The sequence below is a fragment of the Corvus moneduloides genome, chromosome 12, assembly GCF_009650955.1.
Source record: "Corvus moneduloides isolate bCorMon1 chromosome 12, bCorMon1.pri, whole genome shotgun sequence".
NCBI classification, from domain to species: domain Eukaryota; kingdom Metazoa; phylum Chordata; class Aves; order Passeriformes; family Corvidae; genus Corvus; species Corvus moneduloides.
In genome coordinates, this window is record NC_045487.1 from 6,171,801 (window position 1) to 6,190,309 (window position 18,509).

Below are 18,509 nucleotides of genomic sequence, written 5' to 3' on the forward strand. Positions count from 1 at the left end.
AATAGAGAACTGACATGAACTAAAAACACTATGAGCATCACAGTGGGATACCTCCCCAAAGCATAGAAATATTCATATTTCTATACACACACGTATATTTTCAATAGCTTTCCTGGAAGGAAGTTTTTAGGACTGTTAATTCAGTTATGCAGTTACATCCAGGGAATGCCAACATGATGATAAATGACGTGTCACACAGTAAAAAATAAACAGATGGATTTTTTTTTTCCCAGGAAAACAGACCCTTATTTTGTTCACCTATCCAGGAATATGAACTATATTAGAAACTCAAGTATATTTTTCATCTCTATAGATGGATAGAAATGTAGGTACATACACACACACCTACATATATATACACACATTAAGAATACTGAAAAAAAACATTATGTATTACTCTGCATTTGATATACTTTATTATTTTTGGACCTTGCAAATATACTTTTTAAATGAATTTTCTCCAGAAGAAGGGACTTTCTAGCTCACATTACTTGGACACTGTACTGTTTACTCTTCCATCTTTTTTGTAAAGTCAGAAGAGATTTCCCCGAGAACTTCAAATAAATAAGATATCCAGCTGCACAAACACTATACTGTTAGAATACTTTGGCTTCCTAAGGAGTATTTGACTTTCTCTGGATGTAAATGATTAAAGAGAATCCATCATCTGAAACTGATTGGTGAACTGTTTAAAGTGGTATGGCACCTCTTCAAAGATGACAGAGCAAGAAATGAAAAGACCATGGTACAATAAAGCATCTCAGATATCCAAGGGGTTCTAGGGAAATAATGTAGCTAAGCACTGCATCCCCCAATTAAGAAATAGTACTTAAATAGTAGTTCCATAACATAGGATCTACACTGCATTCTTTTTTTACAAAAAAAAAAAAATCATATTTCATCTATTCTACACAGGGCCAACAAAAGCTTGGGGTTTCCTGAACATCTGTCCATTCATAAACAGAAGCTTGGAAAAAAAATGTGAAGAAAGATAAACCATGTTCTAGAATCCACAAAATTTATATTGCTCTGTGAGTTATGATCACAAAATGACACGGACTAACAGCATTCAATTATGTAATTTCATTATTTTTACCATTAACCGTTTTAATTTTGGGCTCGGGATTTTAACTTCTAAGGGTCAAAGAAACAAAAAATAACCTTTGTCCAAAAATATTGCTTCTGCTGAACTTCAGCTGTTTGGATTATCAGCTTTCTTTTGTCAAGAGCCAACTTGAAGACTTAGTATCAGCAGGTATGGATGTGCATGTAACAGGCAAGGAAGTACCTTATGCAATTTGTGTATTATAGGAGAGTTTTGGTTAGAAAGGACTTTAAAAGTCACCTCATTCCAACCCCCTGCCATTGGCAGGGACACCTGCCACTATCCCAGGTTGCTCCAAGCCCCATCCAACCTGCCTTGGACAATTCCAGGGATCCAGGGGCAGCCACAGCTTCTCTGGACAGCCTGTGCCAGGGCCCCACCGCCCTCACAGTGGAACAAATGTGCCCTTTTTTCAGTTTGAAGCCATTCCCCCTTGTCCTGTCACTCCATGCCCTTGTGAAAAAGTCCTTCTCCAGCTCTCTTGGAGCTCCTTTAGCTACTGCAAGTACTAAGGCCTCTCTGGAGCCTCCTCTTCTCTCAGGCTGTCTGAAAAAGAACTGCTCCAGCCCTTTGCTGTACAGCACAGTAGCTATGTCTGTCCAAAACTTAGAAATCATTAATCAAAAAGACTTTTTAGGGACTATTTTTTCTATAAAAAGTGATCAAAAATTCATTGCTAGTTAAAAACTCAAACTTTATCACTGAATATTGGCGAGTTTCTTCCTAGACTGCAACAGTTCATTGGGTCATTATACAAGAGCCACAGCGCATTGACTTTGCTTTGAGCACAGTTACCTCATTCATAAAAATTTTATCTCTATTACTCCCTAGTTACTAAATAAAATAATCTTGTGATTTATGTGCTAGCTGGTAACTAAGAAGGTCCAGATCATACTTTTATGTACAACAGAATCTGTAAGTGACCTTGCTCATGCTCACAAATGAGAAGCTCTGAAGTCACAGGTAGGGTTGAGTCACCTCATCTGCAGCAGCTGGAGGGATCTGGGGTGGCAAGGGGCACCCCCTGGGCTCTGGAGGGGCACATGGAGGGCTCTGGAGCTCAGCAAAGCAAAAGTCAATGGGGCACTTTGGGCACATTCCCATTTGGTCTTCAACAACGCACAGTGATATCAAGCACCAATTTTCACTGCTCACTAGGTCACAAAGATAAGGCAGAAAGTACAGGATTATTTAATGTAAGTCCTTTTGTTTACCATATATTCATATATATTACTCATATAACAATATCCAGCATAACCTGTAGGCAGATTAAGAGTGGAAAAAGACCAGCAGCAAAGGTAGAATTACTACCTCAGTTCATAGATACATCAAGACCTAGGCCAGCAAATATCAAAAAAAATTGTTCAGACTATTGCTGCCACTTCCCCAAGCTAAAAGACATGTTTGCATTAGCACAAAACAAATGCATGAAATATAGGCACACTGTTTCAGCTTTAAAAAAAAAAAAATCAAGACTTAATTTCAAACTAGATTATTCCAGCAAAAGTTACTGTTGATAGCTAAAGCCAGAAAAAGTGTAGGAACATGAATGTTTATACTTTTTGGTTTCTACAACTCAAGTATGTAATACACCCAGAAAAGTTCCTCACAGTGTATTTTCCCTTACATTCTCTTTCCCAATCTATTCTTTTTAACAAAGCTCGATGATAAATTCTTCTGCTGTTTTCTTAGCAACGCTTGTCAAAAAATATTAGATTTATGTGAACTATGCAAGAAAAATTTTTGTGTGTGGCCACAAAACCAGAACTGTCACAAACCTGTACAGAAGCAGAGTTTTAACACAGTTGCTACGCAGCAAAGTAGCACACAGTCACTTTTGAGACAGAAGACCTTATTTCTAATCAGTCAGAAGGAAGGGAGGCCAAGAGGTTGTACATATAAGTCTAGAATATTTTCTGATGCTGTTATTAGCTATTTTCTTCCCTGACAGAAGGGAATAAAACCATGCACTGTGAAAACACAGACTCCCACAAGGAGAACCCTTGTTTTCCACACACTTCCACATATTTTTGGAATAACTGACATCAACAAAGAATATCTGTACAGCAACATGTAAAATAAATGCAAAAATAAAAAAATTCCCAGAACCACAGAATTTCACTGCCTAAATACTTTAAAAATTGTCTCTTCAAACTCACAGTTCTAAATTTTAGTCATCTTTACCCATGGAGAATAAAAGCCTTCCTTATTGTCAGTTATTGCAGTAGTTGAATGATTTTTGAGCAAAGAACAACTCATGATGTTTCAGTGTGAAAAAGGTGTCCAGAGGACTACCATAAGGATGAGGTAAATTCCTAATGCTGAGTATAGTGATGACAAAAAAACAAAGGTAAAGGGACAAAAAAAAGAAGGAAAAAAAAAAAAAAAAAAAAAAAAAAGAGAAAAAGCCGTCCCATTCAGCTGTTTCCATCAGAGTGCAACATCATTCCTTTCACCCAAGCACCTCAACACTCGTAACACAACAGAAATTTCCTTCCTTATGGTTTCTCAAATACATTCTGAGCAGATCAATTCTGCACAGCACCTCAGAGACTCCACAGCACTCCAGGTGCACTTTAGCTCCATAAGTGATTGTGAGAAAAGACAGGAAATAATAACAATAACAAAGGGCTTTTTCAGTCTGAAAATATAGGGAAATGTTCTTTTTTAATTTAAAATTTTAATTTAATTACATGTAATATAAGACATTATGGACCAAATAGTCCCCTGCCTTGCAGCCCACACACTTGACAAAACATTCCGGAATTCTGCACAGATCTGGCAGGGAGAGGAAGAAATTCCTTATTTCCTCCAGAAAACTACAGGTCAATAAGGGAGCTGCTCCACAAACAGCTATGGGGGTGGTTTTGGACACACAAAACTCTATGGCCACCACTCCCCTTGAGCACCATTCTCCATACTGAGACCCTGACCTGTTCACTTTGGCACAAGGATATGTTTCCATAGAGACTTTCCATTCCTGTGGTGTAGGTTACAGGGGACAAATTTAATTTGCCCTTATATTTCATGCTACATTTACTTTAGCAGCAAGTTAAAATATGTATCAGTTAAATGTAAGTTTGATAATAAACTAGCTTATATTACATTTTATTGCTAGATAGGGCACATAAAATGATCAACAACTACTTTGGAAGCATCTCTTTACCATACTATTACAACAAATCAAAATGTTCTTCCACATAAGCCTTCTTTCCTTTTACCCAATTCAGTCAATTTTAAATAGGAGTTTTATGCAAGGAAGCACATGCTATCAGGGTTCAATAAAATTTGTCCCTTCATGGTACTAGAGAAACAGTCCACAAACCTGCATGCTCAAAAGGAGTGCTGTGGTTTAGCATCACTTTAACATTTACACTTCAGGCATTAATCCATAAACCAGGAGAACTGCCCATGTGATTTACACACTGTCTACAACTGCTGATATCCAGTAGGTGGCTCTTTCCCTTTCACTCTCCCATCCTCTTTCACTTCCTGCCCAGAACTCAATTTGAAGGAAAAAAAAAAAAAAAAAAAAGTCTTTTTAATCAAACTTAAACTGTGATGCTCTTGTCAAACAGAGCTGCCTGTTGCTTTTTCAGAAACCCCAGTGCATTTTCAGGAACGTCTTAAGGAAAGAAATAGAGGCCAAATTCTATGCTGGAACATGCTCATACCCACCCTGCCCAAGGCTGCTCTTGGAGCTGAACAGGCACAGCTGAGGGCAAAATTTGGCCTGAACTGTGAATTCAGAACTGGAAGCCAACATTAACTCAACACAGCCCACACAGATCTTTGGACAGCAAAAAATGTTTGCTTGGAGAAGGAATTCTATCCCCAGCTCTAAGGGTAATTCCAGATTCTTCAGCAAAGGACAGGGGAGAAAGTGAAGGGGTGATGAGGCTGCAGGGCCTCTTTTGGGCTTCTATCAAAAGCAAACAGATGTGATCATTAGGTTGAAGTCACTCCTGTAGATGCAGATTGATTTCTTGCCAGAATAAGACTTCTGAGTTGATGTTAGGTGTGCATGGAAATCATCACAGGAAATTTAGATTTAGACACTTCCAACCTATGGCAAAAACAAATCCAGTAAAGCCATTGTAGGCAGTGGGGTTTCCTCCTGCTTCTATGAACACTGAAATACAGGGCTACTACCTCAAAGACCCCAGGAAAGTATCACAGTGGCAAGAATTCATGGTTTTATATAAAACTTAGACATGCAGAAGACTTTGGAGTCCTTAGAAATATTCCTTATAATTCTCAACAGCAATATTTTAAATACAAAATCCAGTTCTGGAAAGTTACTATATTTCGGGGAGGAGGGAGAAATCAAAGAGCACTTCAAGCATCAGTCTCTCTCCACAGTGAAAAATTAAGGGCAGAATGGTCTTACTACACCTAACTGACTTTTAAAGGTGACAAGTTGAGCTTTTATAAACGTAATTTATAGCTCAGCAACAGAGCCAGCGTTTTACTCCCAGCCATTACACATCTGCTAAAACTCCAACACAATGGCTGGCTTTGCACTGCAACAGGAAATGTAACCCAATAGTCTCAGAACTTCCCCAAACCCCAGCCATTTCTTAATGTAAAAGGATTTGGAAATTCAGCTCACTGAAACATCTGTTAAGCTCTTGCTACTCTAACACATGATATTCTTTCTGCTCTCTTACCTGCCAACAAAAATATTTGGGTCTATGTAAGACTATCACAAGTGCGTGATAATGGCACACTGCTTATAATTTTATACGCCATTGTACACTCAAAATCACCTGGGGGTGACACTAGATACCACACTCAGTGTAAGCTTGAAACTTACAACAAATAAATTTCATTTTAATCTTGTATGTAAATAATAACAAATCAGATAGGTTCTGAATGACTAAGATTAATTTAAAACAAAAACACCAGTCAAACTTTTCTTGAGTCAGTTTTTAAAGAGAGAGGGAAAAAGAGAAAAGAGTAAAAGAGCATGAAAAAGAGGTAGAAAGAAAAAAAACCAAAACCCTAGAGCCTTAGATCAAACCAGCTAAATATATGCCTGGCCTACACAGTTACTTTCAGAGCTTCTCTTCCAATTTGTTATTTACAGTGGCCACTTGTTTCAATTGACATTTAATTATAATCTAAGCATCTCCAACTTACTAAGTATTTAGTGGTAAGTACAAAAGAGGCCCTTTGACATTAGTAGAGCTACAGTTACTTCAATAATTAAATGGTAATTTATTTGCAACTATTTCTTCCTACAAAATACTTCTCCATTTCTGTGTAGAAAGACTTGTGGATTTTAGATTTTGAAAAGAGGCAGGTGGGAAAGAAAGGAATAGTCTTCTGTTTCCATTTCTCTACTTCAAACTACTTCCTGGATACCACAATAATACAAAAAGGCCTTAGAATCAGGTATGTGCAGCTGAAGTTCCTCTGTGTGTGTGTGTGTAAATATATATGTATATATGCATCTATATGGACTCCAGGAGCCTGATAGTTCAGGACATAGCAAACAGCTTCAAACTGGCTCCAGGAAGGATTGACCTCTCCATGTACCAAAATGCTGCAGCAGCTAAAGCTACAGCCTGAGAGATCAAAACAGGTCCAGACATATCCATGTGGCTCTTTGTTTGGGCTGCCAAACCTCCCCTCTCTCCACACAACCTTGTCATCGATCTCTCAATTCCAGTTACGGGCCCAGCTCAGTTGGAAGTACTTTAAATGCTGCTGCATCATGCTGCATTGTGCAATGCAGACATCCTTGGAACACTCAGGAGCGAGGAGCTCACTACCTTGGGACTGCAGCTGTAAAGCTTTGAGATCACTCCCAGCATTCTGACCAGAACACTCATCTAAACTCCAGGGTGAGCTGCCACAGAAACATGGAAAGGAAGCCCAGAAAAAGATCCCCAACAAAGTCTATTCCAGGTTGATAACAGCACAATCCCTAAAAAAGAATCAGCAGCAGCAAATCATTTGCTCCCTACAAGCCTTAAAATAGAAACGCTTACACTGACGATGTTGAGAATTTCAGCTCAGCTTGTTTGCATACCCAGCAAGGGGCACTTTTCTGGTTTTACTGGCTATTGAGGCAGTGGTAGAGTTCAGGGGAATATAACAATTCATATCAGAATGTGAGTTGTAAAATTGATGCTTAACCTCAGCCCATACCCTCCATCATGACATTCAAATAACCTCAGTGAAATGCAAACGTGAAGGACTTAACAGAAGTGACTTGGGTTGGACCAGAGTGCACTGTTATTCAGTGCTGATATCTTTACTTTGTATTTGTACTGTACTGTATTCTCTTATATGTACAACCCATTAACAGGCCTTATATAAAAATCTATCAATTCTTTTAAAGAATTCAAAATTAACATCAGTGTTTTATTTTGTTCCTTAGAGGATAAGATTCCCTGAGCAACAAACACAAAAGGTTCCCTTTGCAAAAAATGTGTCAGAGTAAATAAAACTAACAATTCATAAACTTCCACAGACTGGATCCTTTTCATGGGATTTTGATAACATTCACTTACACATTCTCAGGAGAACTTCAAGAATTTGTTTTACAAACAATCCCTAACACAGCAGAGGCATGGTTTTACAGGTCCTGGTCAAAAAAAAATGCTGTTGAAAGATATTATTACTTGTCCCAAAGTGCCAGAACACTCACATATCAATCTTGTGGACATGAATAGGTTTTGCACGTGTACAAAATGCAGGCGGAGATTGGAGGTGCAAGGGCTCTCCTGACTGACATATGGTCAAACACCGGAGTGTTTTTTGCTCCACGGGTCTTACTGAAGATGCAGTATTTTTCTTTTATGGACATGTAATCAGAGTTTTAAACACCCTGTGTTTTCCACACACATTATCCCAGTATAAATTAAGATTCTGCAAGGGTATGGATCTTTTCATTTCCCTGACTCAGACACAAACATTCAAGGGAGAGTCTTTCTCCCTGCTCCTCTTTTTGGGAACACCCTTCTTTGTCAGTCAAAAAGGAATCAGAAACACTCTATAAGGTTAAAACAAGCCAGTTCTCAATGAAGTAAATGTCATTCTCTGCCTAAAAAATACTTTGGACTCAGAGGTTCAAAGGATAAGAGTAACCCCTCCAAGTGCTGGAGGTGCTGCAAATTCTTACATAATAAACACTCACAACGTTGGCTATGGAAGAACTGCATAGCCTTTCATTATGTTGTGGTTTCAGTCCAAAATCCAATGGAGACAAATGGAAAACACCCATTGTCTTCAGCATTTTGTAAGAATCAAGAAAATTGTTGGGTTGTTGCTTTTTTTTAAATATGAATGAAGGTGCTTTTACCACTGAAAGCACTTTCCCTCAGCCATTAATAATGTCTGTAGTATCTTTTCTAACTAGGGCATCTGTTTACATAAAAAATGCAGTCAACATATTCCACTTAAAAGCCAAAGCAATTTTTTTTGATGTTTTACGTATCCTGAGCACAGAAATAACTCTAAACTATCCCACACCTAAGACACACAACATCCTTAATCAAAGTGAAAATCACATATTCAAACGAGGTCATGCACTCCATCTTAGATGGTTCCTTAACTGAAGATTGCCAAAGTAAATCTTAAGTGGTTGAAGAATCCTCTTCTAGAGCGCTGTCTTGGTATGATGTTTGCCATTAAAATCAGGGTCATGCTTATAAAAGGCAAGAGGTCAAAACAGATACATACATCTGGATTTTTACAACTTTTCTGCCCCGATTTGAAAAAATGAAGACACGCAAAACAGCTTAAGGCATTCACTTACCATGGATTTGGTGAAAGGTCGAGCCAAGGTAAACAGCAGAGTGTACACCCACCAGTTACGATGAAGGGAGGAATAAATCATATTTCCAGGATGGACTGAGTTGGATGTCACCCCGTGGGGAGAAAGGCGTCGGTTCAGCTCGTTGGAGAACAGGATATTGCAAAGCTTGGAGCGGTTGTAGGCCAACATAGCCCAATATTCCTTCTTAGATGGAGACAGCAGGCTGAAATCAAGCTGTCCAGAGGAGTCTTTAATTTCTGTAAATCTGAAAAGCAGTAAATATGCCTCAGATACCCCAGAGTTAATTTCACTCCCATTAAGAGCAACATAAAATGTAGACAACAGAGTAGATCCTGGCCAGAACCAACATAAAACAACAGCTTATTTAGCAGTTGAAAGCATCAACTGGAAATTGCCTGAGACTCCAGGAACGGTCCCATATAATATGGTAGTAAAATTATTGGATAATTAGAAGAAGCAAACAATAAACAAAAACAAGTCAAAAAACACTTTGATGGTTTAAAGACCTTGCATGTAACTTACAAATTACTTTTTTTTTTAATTAAAAAAAAAAAAAAACCACCAACAGATTTTGCTATAGATCCTAAAAGCAGGATCAACTTGGAGGAAATAATGTAGGATAAAATAACTCTCCATTGGAAGCAGAGAAACCCAGCATCTTTTCATTTCCCCTTCCTCCCATCCCCTGATCATTTCATCCAGTGCTCACACCTAGCACACTTGCATTTAAGTGTTCAAGGAACTATGGATGAGTCTCACTGCCTCTTAAGCTTTTTTTTAGATTAAAAATTGATGAATATAAGAGGGTTATAACCTTGGTAACTTGCCATCAATAGTCTTATATGTTTAAAAGATAAATGTAAACAAAGCCAAAATGAGTTCTGGCAGAGTATAATGTTTTTAAGTATACCCATGGCATGGCTGAACACAAATCAAAGTAACTAGTTGACGTTTTTTAATTGGGTCTGACAGAGTCATTAAACACCAGCTGTTTGTTATTAAAAAAAAGGAAAGAAACAAAGTAGTGAATGTTCTAAAGACATTTAGATGAAGAAAAGAAAATTTCCATAAAGCATTTCCCCTCCCAGTTCTTACAGTTTCATTTATTAATTTACTGGTCGATCTTAATATTAGAAAATAATACTACATTTAGTTACAGATCTATGTTTCATTCAGAGGAGCTACTAAAAATAAAAAGGATTTAGCAAGCTCTTTTTAATACTCAGTGTTCAGAATCAGCTGGGGAGAACAGGGATAAACATAATTATAGTACACACTAGAAAAATGTTTTAAAATATCTTTACTAATTTTGCATCTCATGGCCAGAAATGAAGATATCAGCTGGAATTTCTACATTCATTCTGTGAGCAGAATTATAATATGCTCAGAGAAGAGCAATACAGTATTTGAACTCAAGAGGAATCCAGGATGTTCTGTGTCGTGCAGAATCAGCCCTTCAATTTCAACAACAAAATTTCTCTTTCATAATTTTCAGTTAGATAAAATACATTTCTGAAATTAACAGGACTATTCTGGGAGGAATTTCCTATATTCATTCCACAAGTAATCACTTCTGACACCAAAAATAATCTATAAATAAAACTCTTTGTGTGTTACTGTATAAAGGAAACATGGTGGCATATTTTGAGTCCAGCCCTGCAAGTGTGCTTATGTGAGTCAGTCTCATTGAATACGGGGGAAGAAGGGTTGTACAATCAAGTTAACAACACAGAAATAAAGACAGAAGGAAAGTGAACCTACTTATTATTCTGATTTTAATATTATGTGCTTAAAGTACCCAAAAGCTTAATTTAAACAGAATTCATTTGTGCTGAATCCAGAGAAGTAACTAGAAGTGAACGAAGAACCAGCGAGGCAAATAAATATTTTGCCTTGGAGCAGTCCAGGATAGCATTTTCTGCAAACATGGGACTTTATTTTTCCCCTAACAGGGGGTCTTGACTTCAGCAAAAAGATCCAGTCAAGGTTTATGGAAGTAATTAGATACCAACACTTCTGTTTTACGACATGGTTTAAGGCTCAGAGTTCTCAAGTAGGTCAGAAAGAATGACTACCTAATAACACTTAACTAACTCCTTACATAAACTTCTTGCCATTAAACAGACTGGGGTGTGGGGAATGCACACTTATTTACAATGATCAGTTTAAGTGATAAGATAAGCCATAAGACATTATTTGGACTCCTTAGAAAAAGGGAAATCTACTAGTTGTGTTAATTATTCTATTCCAACATAGACTATTACTTATTTCCTGATGGGCTTCTCTAAACCTTGGCTGATCTCGCTGACTTAGAAATCAGCACTTCCAAAATGTTTCAAAAACACAGATAAAGATGTCCAAAGATGTGAGCTCTGGCTACACACAGCACTTAATGCAGTGAAAAACAAAGATGTCATTTAAAATACTATCAGAGGTACAAACTTACAAGGGGGAACAAGCAGCTGACAATTCAACATAATCTCCCATTAAGTAACAGCTCATTTATACGTATCCCATTGTGCCCTCCACATCTGGCAAGTGATTGGAGTTGGCAGATTTATTTCTAGAGCTATCTTGCCTGCCCTGCAGTAGCTGCCCTCACTCCTAACAGGACTCTGCTACTTGCTTTCACAAACCTGGTGTGATTTGCAAAGATAAGGATGTCCAGATTTTGTTACCACCTAATTACTAGACATTTCATGTCTTTTAACAGTGGGGAGGATTATTACTGGCATTTTCTATTGCTTCCTTTCATTTCAGCCATCATAAATTTAAAATGGTAAAAGTAAATCTATCTGCAGTGTGTCATTTATACCATAAGCCCCTGTGTTTGGAAGTGATAAAGGTTTCAGCCCGACCCTTGGCTGGTCTCTCTCTGCCAGGTCCCTGGGGTTACATTTTACGGAAACATGATTAAAAAAAATAAGCTTCATTCTGGGTCACTAAAACATTTCAGAAATATGAAGACAGGGGTAAAAAAAAAAAAAAAAAAAAAAAAAGGCGCTCACACATTCTTCCTTTTGGTTTGCTAGAGCTGCTACACAAACCAAAAGTGAAATAGAAATCAACAGTAGTGTTTAAAGCTGGATGTTACAGGTTTAAATCCTGCAGTCCCTGAACTAAATCAGCAAGGAGTAAGTGGTTTGTGCCCAGTAAAATTCAGAACTGGGGCATTCATTTTGCACAAGGAGCTTTATTTAAATCAAAGCCATCTTTTCAGTTATTAACACAAAAAACACAAGCACATCTGAAATAAGGCAAACCTCATCAACATCTTTTTTGCCAACTGTACTTTTCCTGGCAGTAGAAAAGATGAGCAACTAACATTTTAATTAAAAAATTCACCAAAAGAGGCATGGGCAGATTTGTAATATGTATTAACTACACTACTTCCCATTTTACAATTATACAGCTAATGTCTGCATTGAATTCCCTAATTTCTCATTATAAAACAACTGGATTTCATCTAGCAGTTTTTAATTGCATTGTTTCTCCTGCTAAAATAACTGCACATTCTTCTTGCTAAGATGTTGAAGTTGTTGAATGACAAATCAATATAGGTCATGCCATTCAGATTTAATCAATTATTATTCCATCTCCTCACAAAATCAATGCGTGGTCTGAAACATGGCGAAAATCTGCATTCACACAAAGAACGATCAAAAAAATTATCTACGTACTGTTATAAAACTAGAACATGCTTTATCCAGCAACAGAGCCAAATCCAGAAACATCCACAGGCATTAGTAATGCTTCTATTTTTAAAAAGATTATTCAAAGGCAAATGCTCAAGAGCAAGGACCTTCATTTTCGGAAACTTGTGGCTCTGCCTGAACTGTTTCATGCTCTAAGGATTAAAGATTCCAGTGAAATCAAAGGTAACATTCACCAACCTGTGGGACTCAGAAGATACCACCACAACCCTGGCAGGAGATGACTGGCATAAAACATCTTCCAGAAGCTGGACAAGATAGAAATGTCCCAGGTGGTTCACCTGGAAGGTGGACTCCAGGCCATCCTCCGTCAAGGACCAGGGAGCACCAAACACAGCAGCATTACAGATCAGGATGTGGAGTGGCCTAAAAAAAAATCAAACCAGGACAAAGAAATTTCAGCTAAATACATGCAATTACAGCCCTGTGTGAATGGGATGCAGGTGTGCCTTGGGTGTAGGTGTGAGGGATTTGGCTGGCTGGTTTCTGTGGGAAGGAGCTGCCCCATGCTGGGAACAGCTGATTCCAGTTGGTTTCAGTGGCCCCACTCAGGGTCCAGCTGAGCCCCACAGTGACACACCCTTGGAAGAAGGGTACAGGGAAAAAGGCAAAATGCCACACAGCACTATCACTGCTCTCCCGATTGCTAATTGGGAAACCATCTCCATCTGGAGCATTTAGAAAAGAAACTTTTCCTGGGGGAAGAGCAACTCCTACCACTTTCTTGTATGCAGTACACATCTATTCATGACACCTGCACAACTGGTAGGGGACAAGTGATTAAGAAATAAAGACACAATGAAACAAGGCACATGTACACATTTTATACTTCTGCAGCTGATGAAGTATGCTGTTAAAAAATGCAAGACTGAGTTGGAAAATAAAAACATTCTCCATAAACTGTAATCTTTGGTGGAAAATCTGCACACAATACATATGAGATCCTTGAGACAGAATCCTTCCTCACTGAACTCAACTAACCCAGTTTAAACAGAAATGTTGTGATAAAGGAACTTCAAATGAAAGGGTAAGATTACACCAAACCAAGCTAGAAAAGAACCTAGGCTGGCACATACCTCTCTCATTCAAAAAACAGGTCCAGAAAACTTCAAATTCCTTGAGGTCTCCAGTGTAATGTCAGGATACTACAGCTTGCAGCCTTCCCAACCTCCACAGCAAGATCAAGGACAAACGCCCTTTCTGTTCTTTCTTGTCTCTTTCCAAACCCTTACGAAACACAGCAAAGTCTCTGGTCCTCCGACCTCAGATGGATCTGTATTTGCTAGATTGCATCATCTCTGAGGAAACCTTGGCACCAGCACTGTGTTCTTGTCCTTGAGTCAGAGCCTGATGCAGCAGACCTCAGCAAGCTCTACCTGAGCTGAGAACCTCAGGTTTGAGAGCCTGCATCTGGCATCCCTCACCCTGGTGTATTTAATTTGGAAAAGTCACACAAAATAATGACAGCCAAAAATTCCTGCACTAATACTTGTGATGTCCCAACACCAGAATATTAAGATCTGTCACATTTGTTTAGCCCATTCCAGCCAATTATGTCTTTACCACAACCCCATGAGACAAAATCAACACTGAACATTAACTCTAACTCTGAAGATAATAAATGAAGCACAACTATGAAAAATAACTGCTTGCCCTCTGCTCTTCTCAAGTAGTTCCTCACAGCCCTACACACAAAGTATGGCAGGAGACAGAGTCAGAACATTTCCCCACGTGATTGAAGGACATATATACTGCAACTCTGAGCATCTGCAAAAGGAATTCTGGAAAATAATGTGAAACAGGAAACCCCAGATTGTCAAACAAACCTAAGTAATTATATTCCTTCAGGCATGTTTGAAAGCACCAGATTCTGATAGCTCAGTTTTCAAAAGAACATTTCAGGGGGAATCAAACACACCTTAGCTGAATACTGAAAGAAATGAGTAAGGATTGACATAAAGAGTAGGCTGTATTTTCTTATTAAAATAGATTTTGACTTCCAGCCCATTGGGAAGTTACCAGTGTAGTGTGCTTTAATAAGAAGTTAACAATCTGGTATCTATTCCTTTGCCAACTTGGAGAATTTTACCAAAAGCTCCAGAAGCAGAGTGAAACATCTGTGCACTTTGAGAGACTGAGTTTCTGAAGTGCTGGATTTCTGATTTGCCTTTTGGTCAGTGACACCCATACACAGAATATCTGTGCATACATATTGCATCCACCAAAGAAACTGAAGATAAACAGGGACTGTCCTTACAAAGGCAAAGTTCTCTCTGTTCAAATCAAATGGCAAAAAAAAAGCAGTCCTTTTTTTGATCTTTGCAGCCTCACTCAGCACAAGCAGGATATTCACCGAGTTGTGCAGGATCCTATTCTTTAGAAGGTAACAGATCTTTTGAGGTACGTTTTTATCAAAATTATTTAAACCAGAGTTCATTTTGCCTGTTTTGAGATGCATCTGCCCAGAGGAAAACAAAGCTGCTTGAAGCTTGAGAGGGCATGGAACTTTGGATGATTCATCACCTCTTATGAGACTTTAAGAAAAGCTCTAGCAAGAATTAATTTACAGATTTGTACATCTGCTGGGAAAAAAAAGGAACAAGTTTCTCCAACACAGATGCAGTTTTTGGTATAAGAGCCTCCTGTATGGGAACTGCAGCACACAAATGCAGCAGCAATACCAAAAATACCATCACCATTCCCTCCAAAACAAATACGACACTTTTGAAAAGATCGTCACTCTATTTCATAATGGTAATGTGCACTATGAAGTAACAAATCACAGACAGAAAGGATTCACATATGAACCAAAACCATATTCCACCTATCCAAACTGTAGTATCCTTCTATATTAGTAATTACACAATAACTACCTAAGGGGAAATACACACTCTATACCTAAATCTGTCAGCTCAATTAATTAAAAAGAAGATTCTAGAATTATAACACCATGAAATTTAGTCATTTTTTAATTGTTAGGCCATTTAACTGGATTTTATAAAAGAAATAAAATTATGCTTCAGTCCATTTTATGAGATTTGTATTTTTCAAAGCATATTTCTCATTTTTCCAATGTAAAAGTAATTCAAATTTAAGAGACTGTAAAATTAACATTTTTTGTAATATTCTATTAGAAAACAGTCTGTGAAGAAATACCAAAATAAAAACAGAAACATCTTGAACAATTATCACACTGAAAAGTTAGTATCAGATTCCCTTTTAGAATTCCTTTATTTTTAATTAGTACTAGGGGTTTTAAATGCTAAATAAAAAAGGATTTTTTTCCTAGATAACTCCACAGAAAAGAAACCTAAAGGGTTTCATTAATAGATACTGATGTTTTGCTTCATTTCAGCTCAGAAAAAAGCCACCTCTCGGATTTGGATCCACGTCCATTAAGCTATCGGTGTCTCTCGTCAGACTGCTAACAAAGGTCCAATTACTGAAAATTGTCATCTAAGTTTTTGTGACCTGGCCATTTGCACACCAGGAAATGAGTGAGATTACCTGGGTAACAGCCACCGTGCAGTTATGAATTTCAGCCACAGATGACAGATTCTAATCTCAATGGTGCAGAGCTCTGTGTCACTGAACGTATCATTATGCAGGGACAAAATTTTTAAGATACGTGACAATTCACACCACACATCTGGCACTGCAGCTTTGCTTTATGACAGGAGTATTTTCAAGTGATAGCAGAACTATGACCTTGATTTCACAAGTTCATTAAAAACATTGCTGCAATCTGCATGAGGCTTCCTCCTGAGCCCAAGGAAAAAAAAAATCCCCCCTCGGTTTAAAATAGTTTGTAATTCTACATCAAAGGCACAGCTCAGGCCAACAAAGGATATCAGCAGCAAAGCAAATTCTCCATAGTGTTTACTCCTGGTATCAACATGACCAAGTGCTCCCTCTAACCATGATGCCCATTAGATATTTTTGGAAACACTACAGCAAAGACCCTGCAGAGTGTTATGAAAATTTGCCTCTATGTCTCCTTAAAATGTCTTCAGGCAGTGACTTACACCCCACCAAGGGACCTAACGTGGGCTTCCAGTACCTTTTAGGTGGGCACTGGGACTGAGTGTGATCTGCTCCATTATAACAGGCAGTCACTGCTTCTAATCCTTCACAGCCTGACTGAGACTCAGGAACTCACTGCTCCAACTGCAAGGTACACAGCAATCCCAGAAAACCCTCACCATGCTGCTAAGTGTAGCTACAATTTAGTGAAAGTTAAAAAGCATGTAGAATTAGCCAGGACAGTCTCAAATGTGAATATCTGAGCTGAAATGCAGCTGATATTCTGTGCACTTCACAAGCCTGTGATACTTTACTAACCTTTGCACTGGGGAAGTCATTCAGATCTCACATGCTCTGCACAGTTCACCATTAGAAAAAACTGAGCAATCCAACTCCTCTGAACTATTTGAAAATACAGTAAGTGAATACATTAGAGAGATACAGAAATTAAATTGTTGCTATAAATCAGTTAGTTATGAAATTTAATAATCAATTTGTTAGCACCTGATGTAAAACTACGATCTGTCAGCAGCCTCCCAAGCTGGCTGTGTGCAGCAGTAGATATTTCCAAGGGAATTAATTACTGATGATTTGCAAAGGTAAGAATAATATTTTTCAACAAATGTAGCCTGTGCACTAGGAGGTTAAACAAACACCACCAAAATGTCAACAGAGTTCTTGGCTTTGGTGTTCTCCCATTTCAAACGTAATGAAATAGTTAACCAGAGAGTATGCAAAGGGAATACTTTCAAATCTTCCCATGAAGCAGAATGTCACACCATCTGGGGCACTTCTCAAGCGATTTGAAAAGTTCACACTGTTTGGAATTACACAGAAATTCAACAGAAAAGGCCTCACCATATCCCCAAAGTCCCATAAGCAACTGTAGACCTCTGTCACGGCCAGTAAAGAAGGCAGAGCTGTGACTTCTCTTCCACAAAGAAGCAAAGTCACAGCCCACCAAACTTTTCCACCCCATAATCCTGAACACCCATGTTGCTTTCTCTGAAAGTTAGAAAGTTGTACTTCTTTCCATGAGGGAATGCCTATATACACAAAGGGAATTTCCAACAGGCAAGATAAGCTTATGGCTCTCCAGAAAACGGGTGAATAAAACAACCATCTCCAGAAATCCCCCTCAGTTTTACAAGCAGTACTGACAGGAGACTAAGCAACAAGAAAATCACTAAGTCAGGGTTCAGGCAGAAGCAGGAAAACTCAGAACCATGTATAATCTAATACTGACACAAAAATATTTAAATATTTACTTGTACAGTGTAAAAAAAAAAGCACTGCTTAACTCAATGAATTTTGCAAACAAATACTTAATGTCTAACTTCCCTTTTTCTAAAAATATGGGCTGAAAGGTCAGCAAAAATACCCTTATTGCCCACTGCCAGCTGACAGAAATGTGGATCCTTGTCAGACAGGCTTCATTTAAGGCAAGCCACTAACACAGGACTTAGAGCCCTGATGGATGATCTCCTGCTAGAAGCAAGGAAAATTCTCTGCAATTCATCCTACTGGATTTCTTTGCAGGATTTGACACTGTTGATCAGCAAATACTTTTGCCCCACTTCTAAGAGATTAATGGCAGTGGACTGAAACTGTTCTGATTCTTCCTTCATAACACATACATGGGAATTATCATGAGCAGCTGCTCCTATGCCTTCCTAATACATCATCTGCATACTGCCATATAGGTCAACCACCCCTCAATCATTATTCATTACCTCTCTCAAATCTTCAGTGTACAATTTCATAAATGTTTGGAGAGGGAACAGAGGTCTCAACTGATTTAGAACTAAACAGAAAACATCCATTAGTCATGGTTTTCCCTTTATTGTTTTTTCTTATATATACAGAGAGAGGACAACAA

The 18,509-nt window shown here is 38.2% G+C and overlaps 1 protein-coding gene across 1 annotated transcript in view; it reads right to left on the reverse strand.

The window, feature by feature from the left end:
• WWOX (WW domain containing oxidoreductase) overlaps positions 1–18,509 on the reverse strand; it is a 489,613-nt gene that overhangs the window by 367,510 nt on the left and 103,594 nt on the right. Inside the window, exons 7-8 of the mRNA XM_032122101.1 lie at positions 12,788–12,973; positions 8,874–9,138 (exon numbers count right to left, since the gene is read on the reverse strand). Of these exons, the coding sequence (XP_031977992.1) occupies positions 8,874–9,138; positions 12,788–12,973 (451 nt within the window). The remainder of the gene's footprint in view (positions 1–8,873; positions 9,139–12,787; positions 12,974–18,509) is intronic.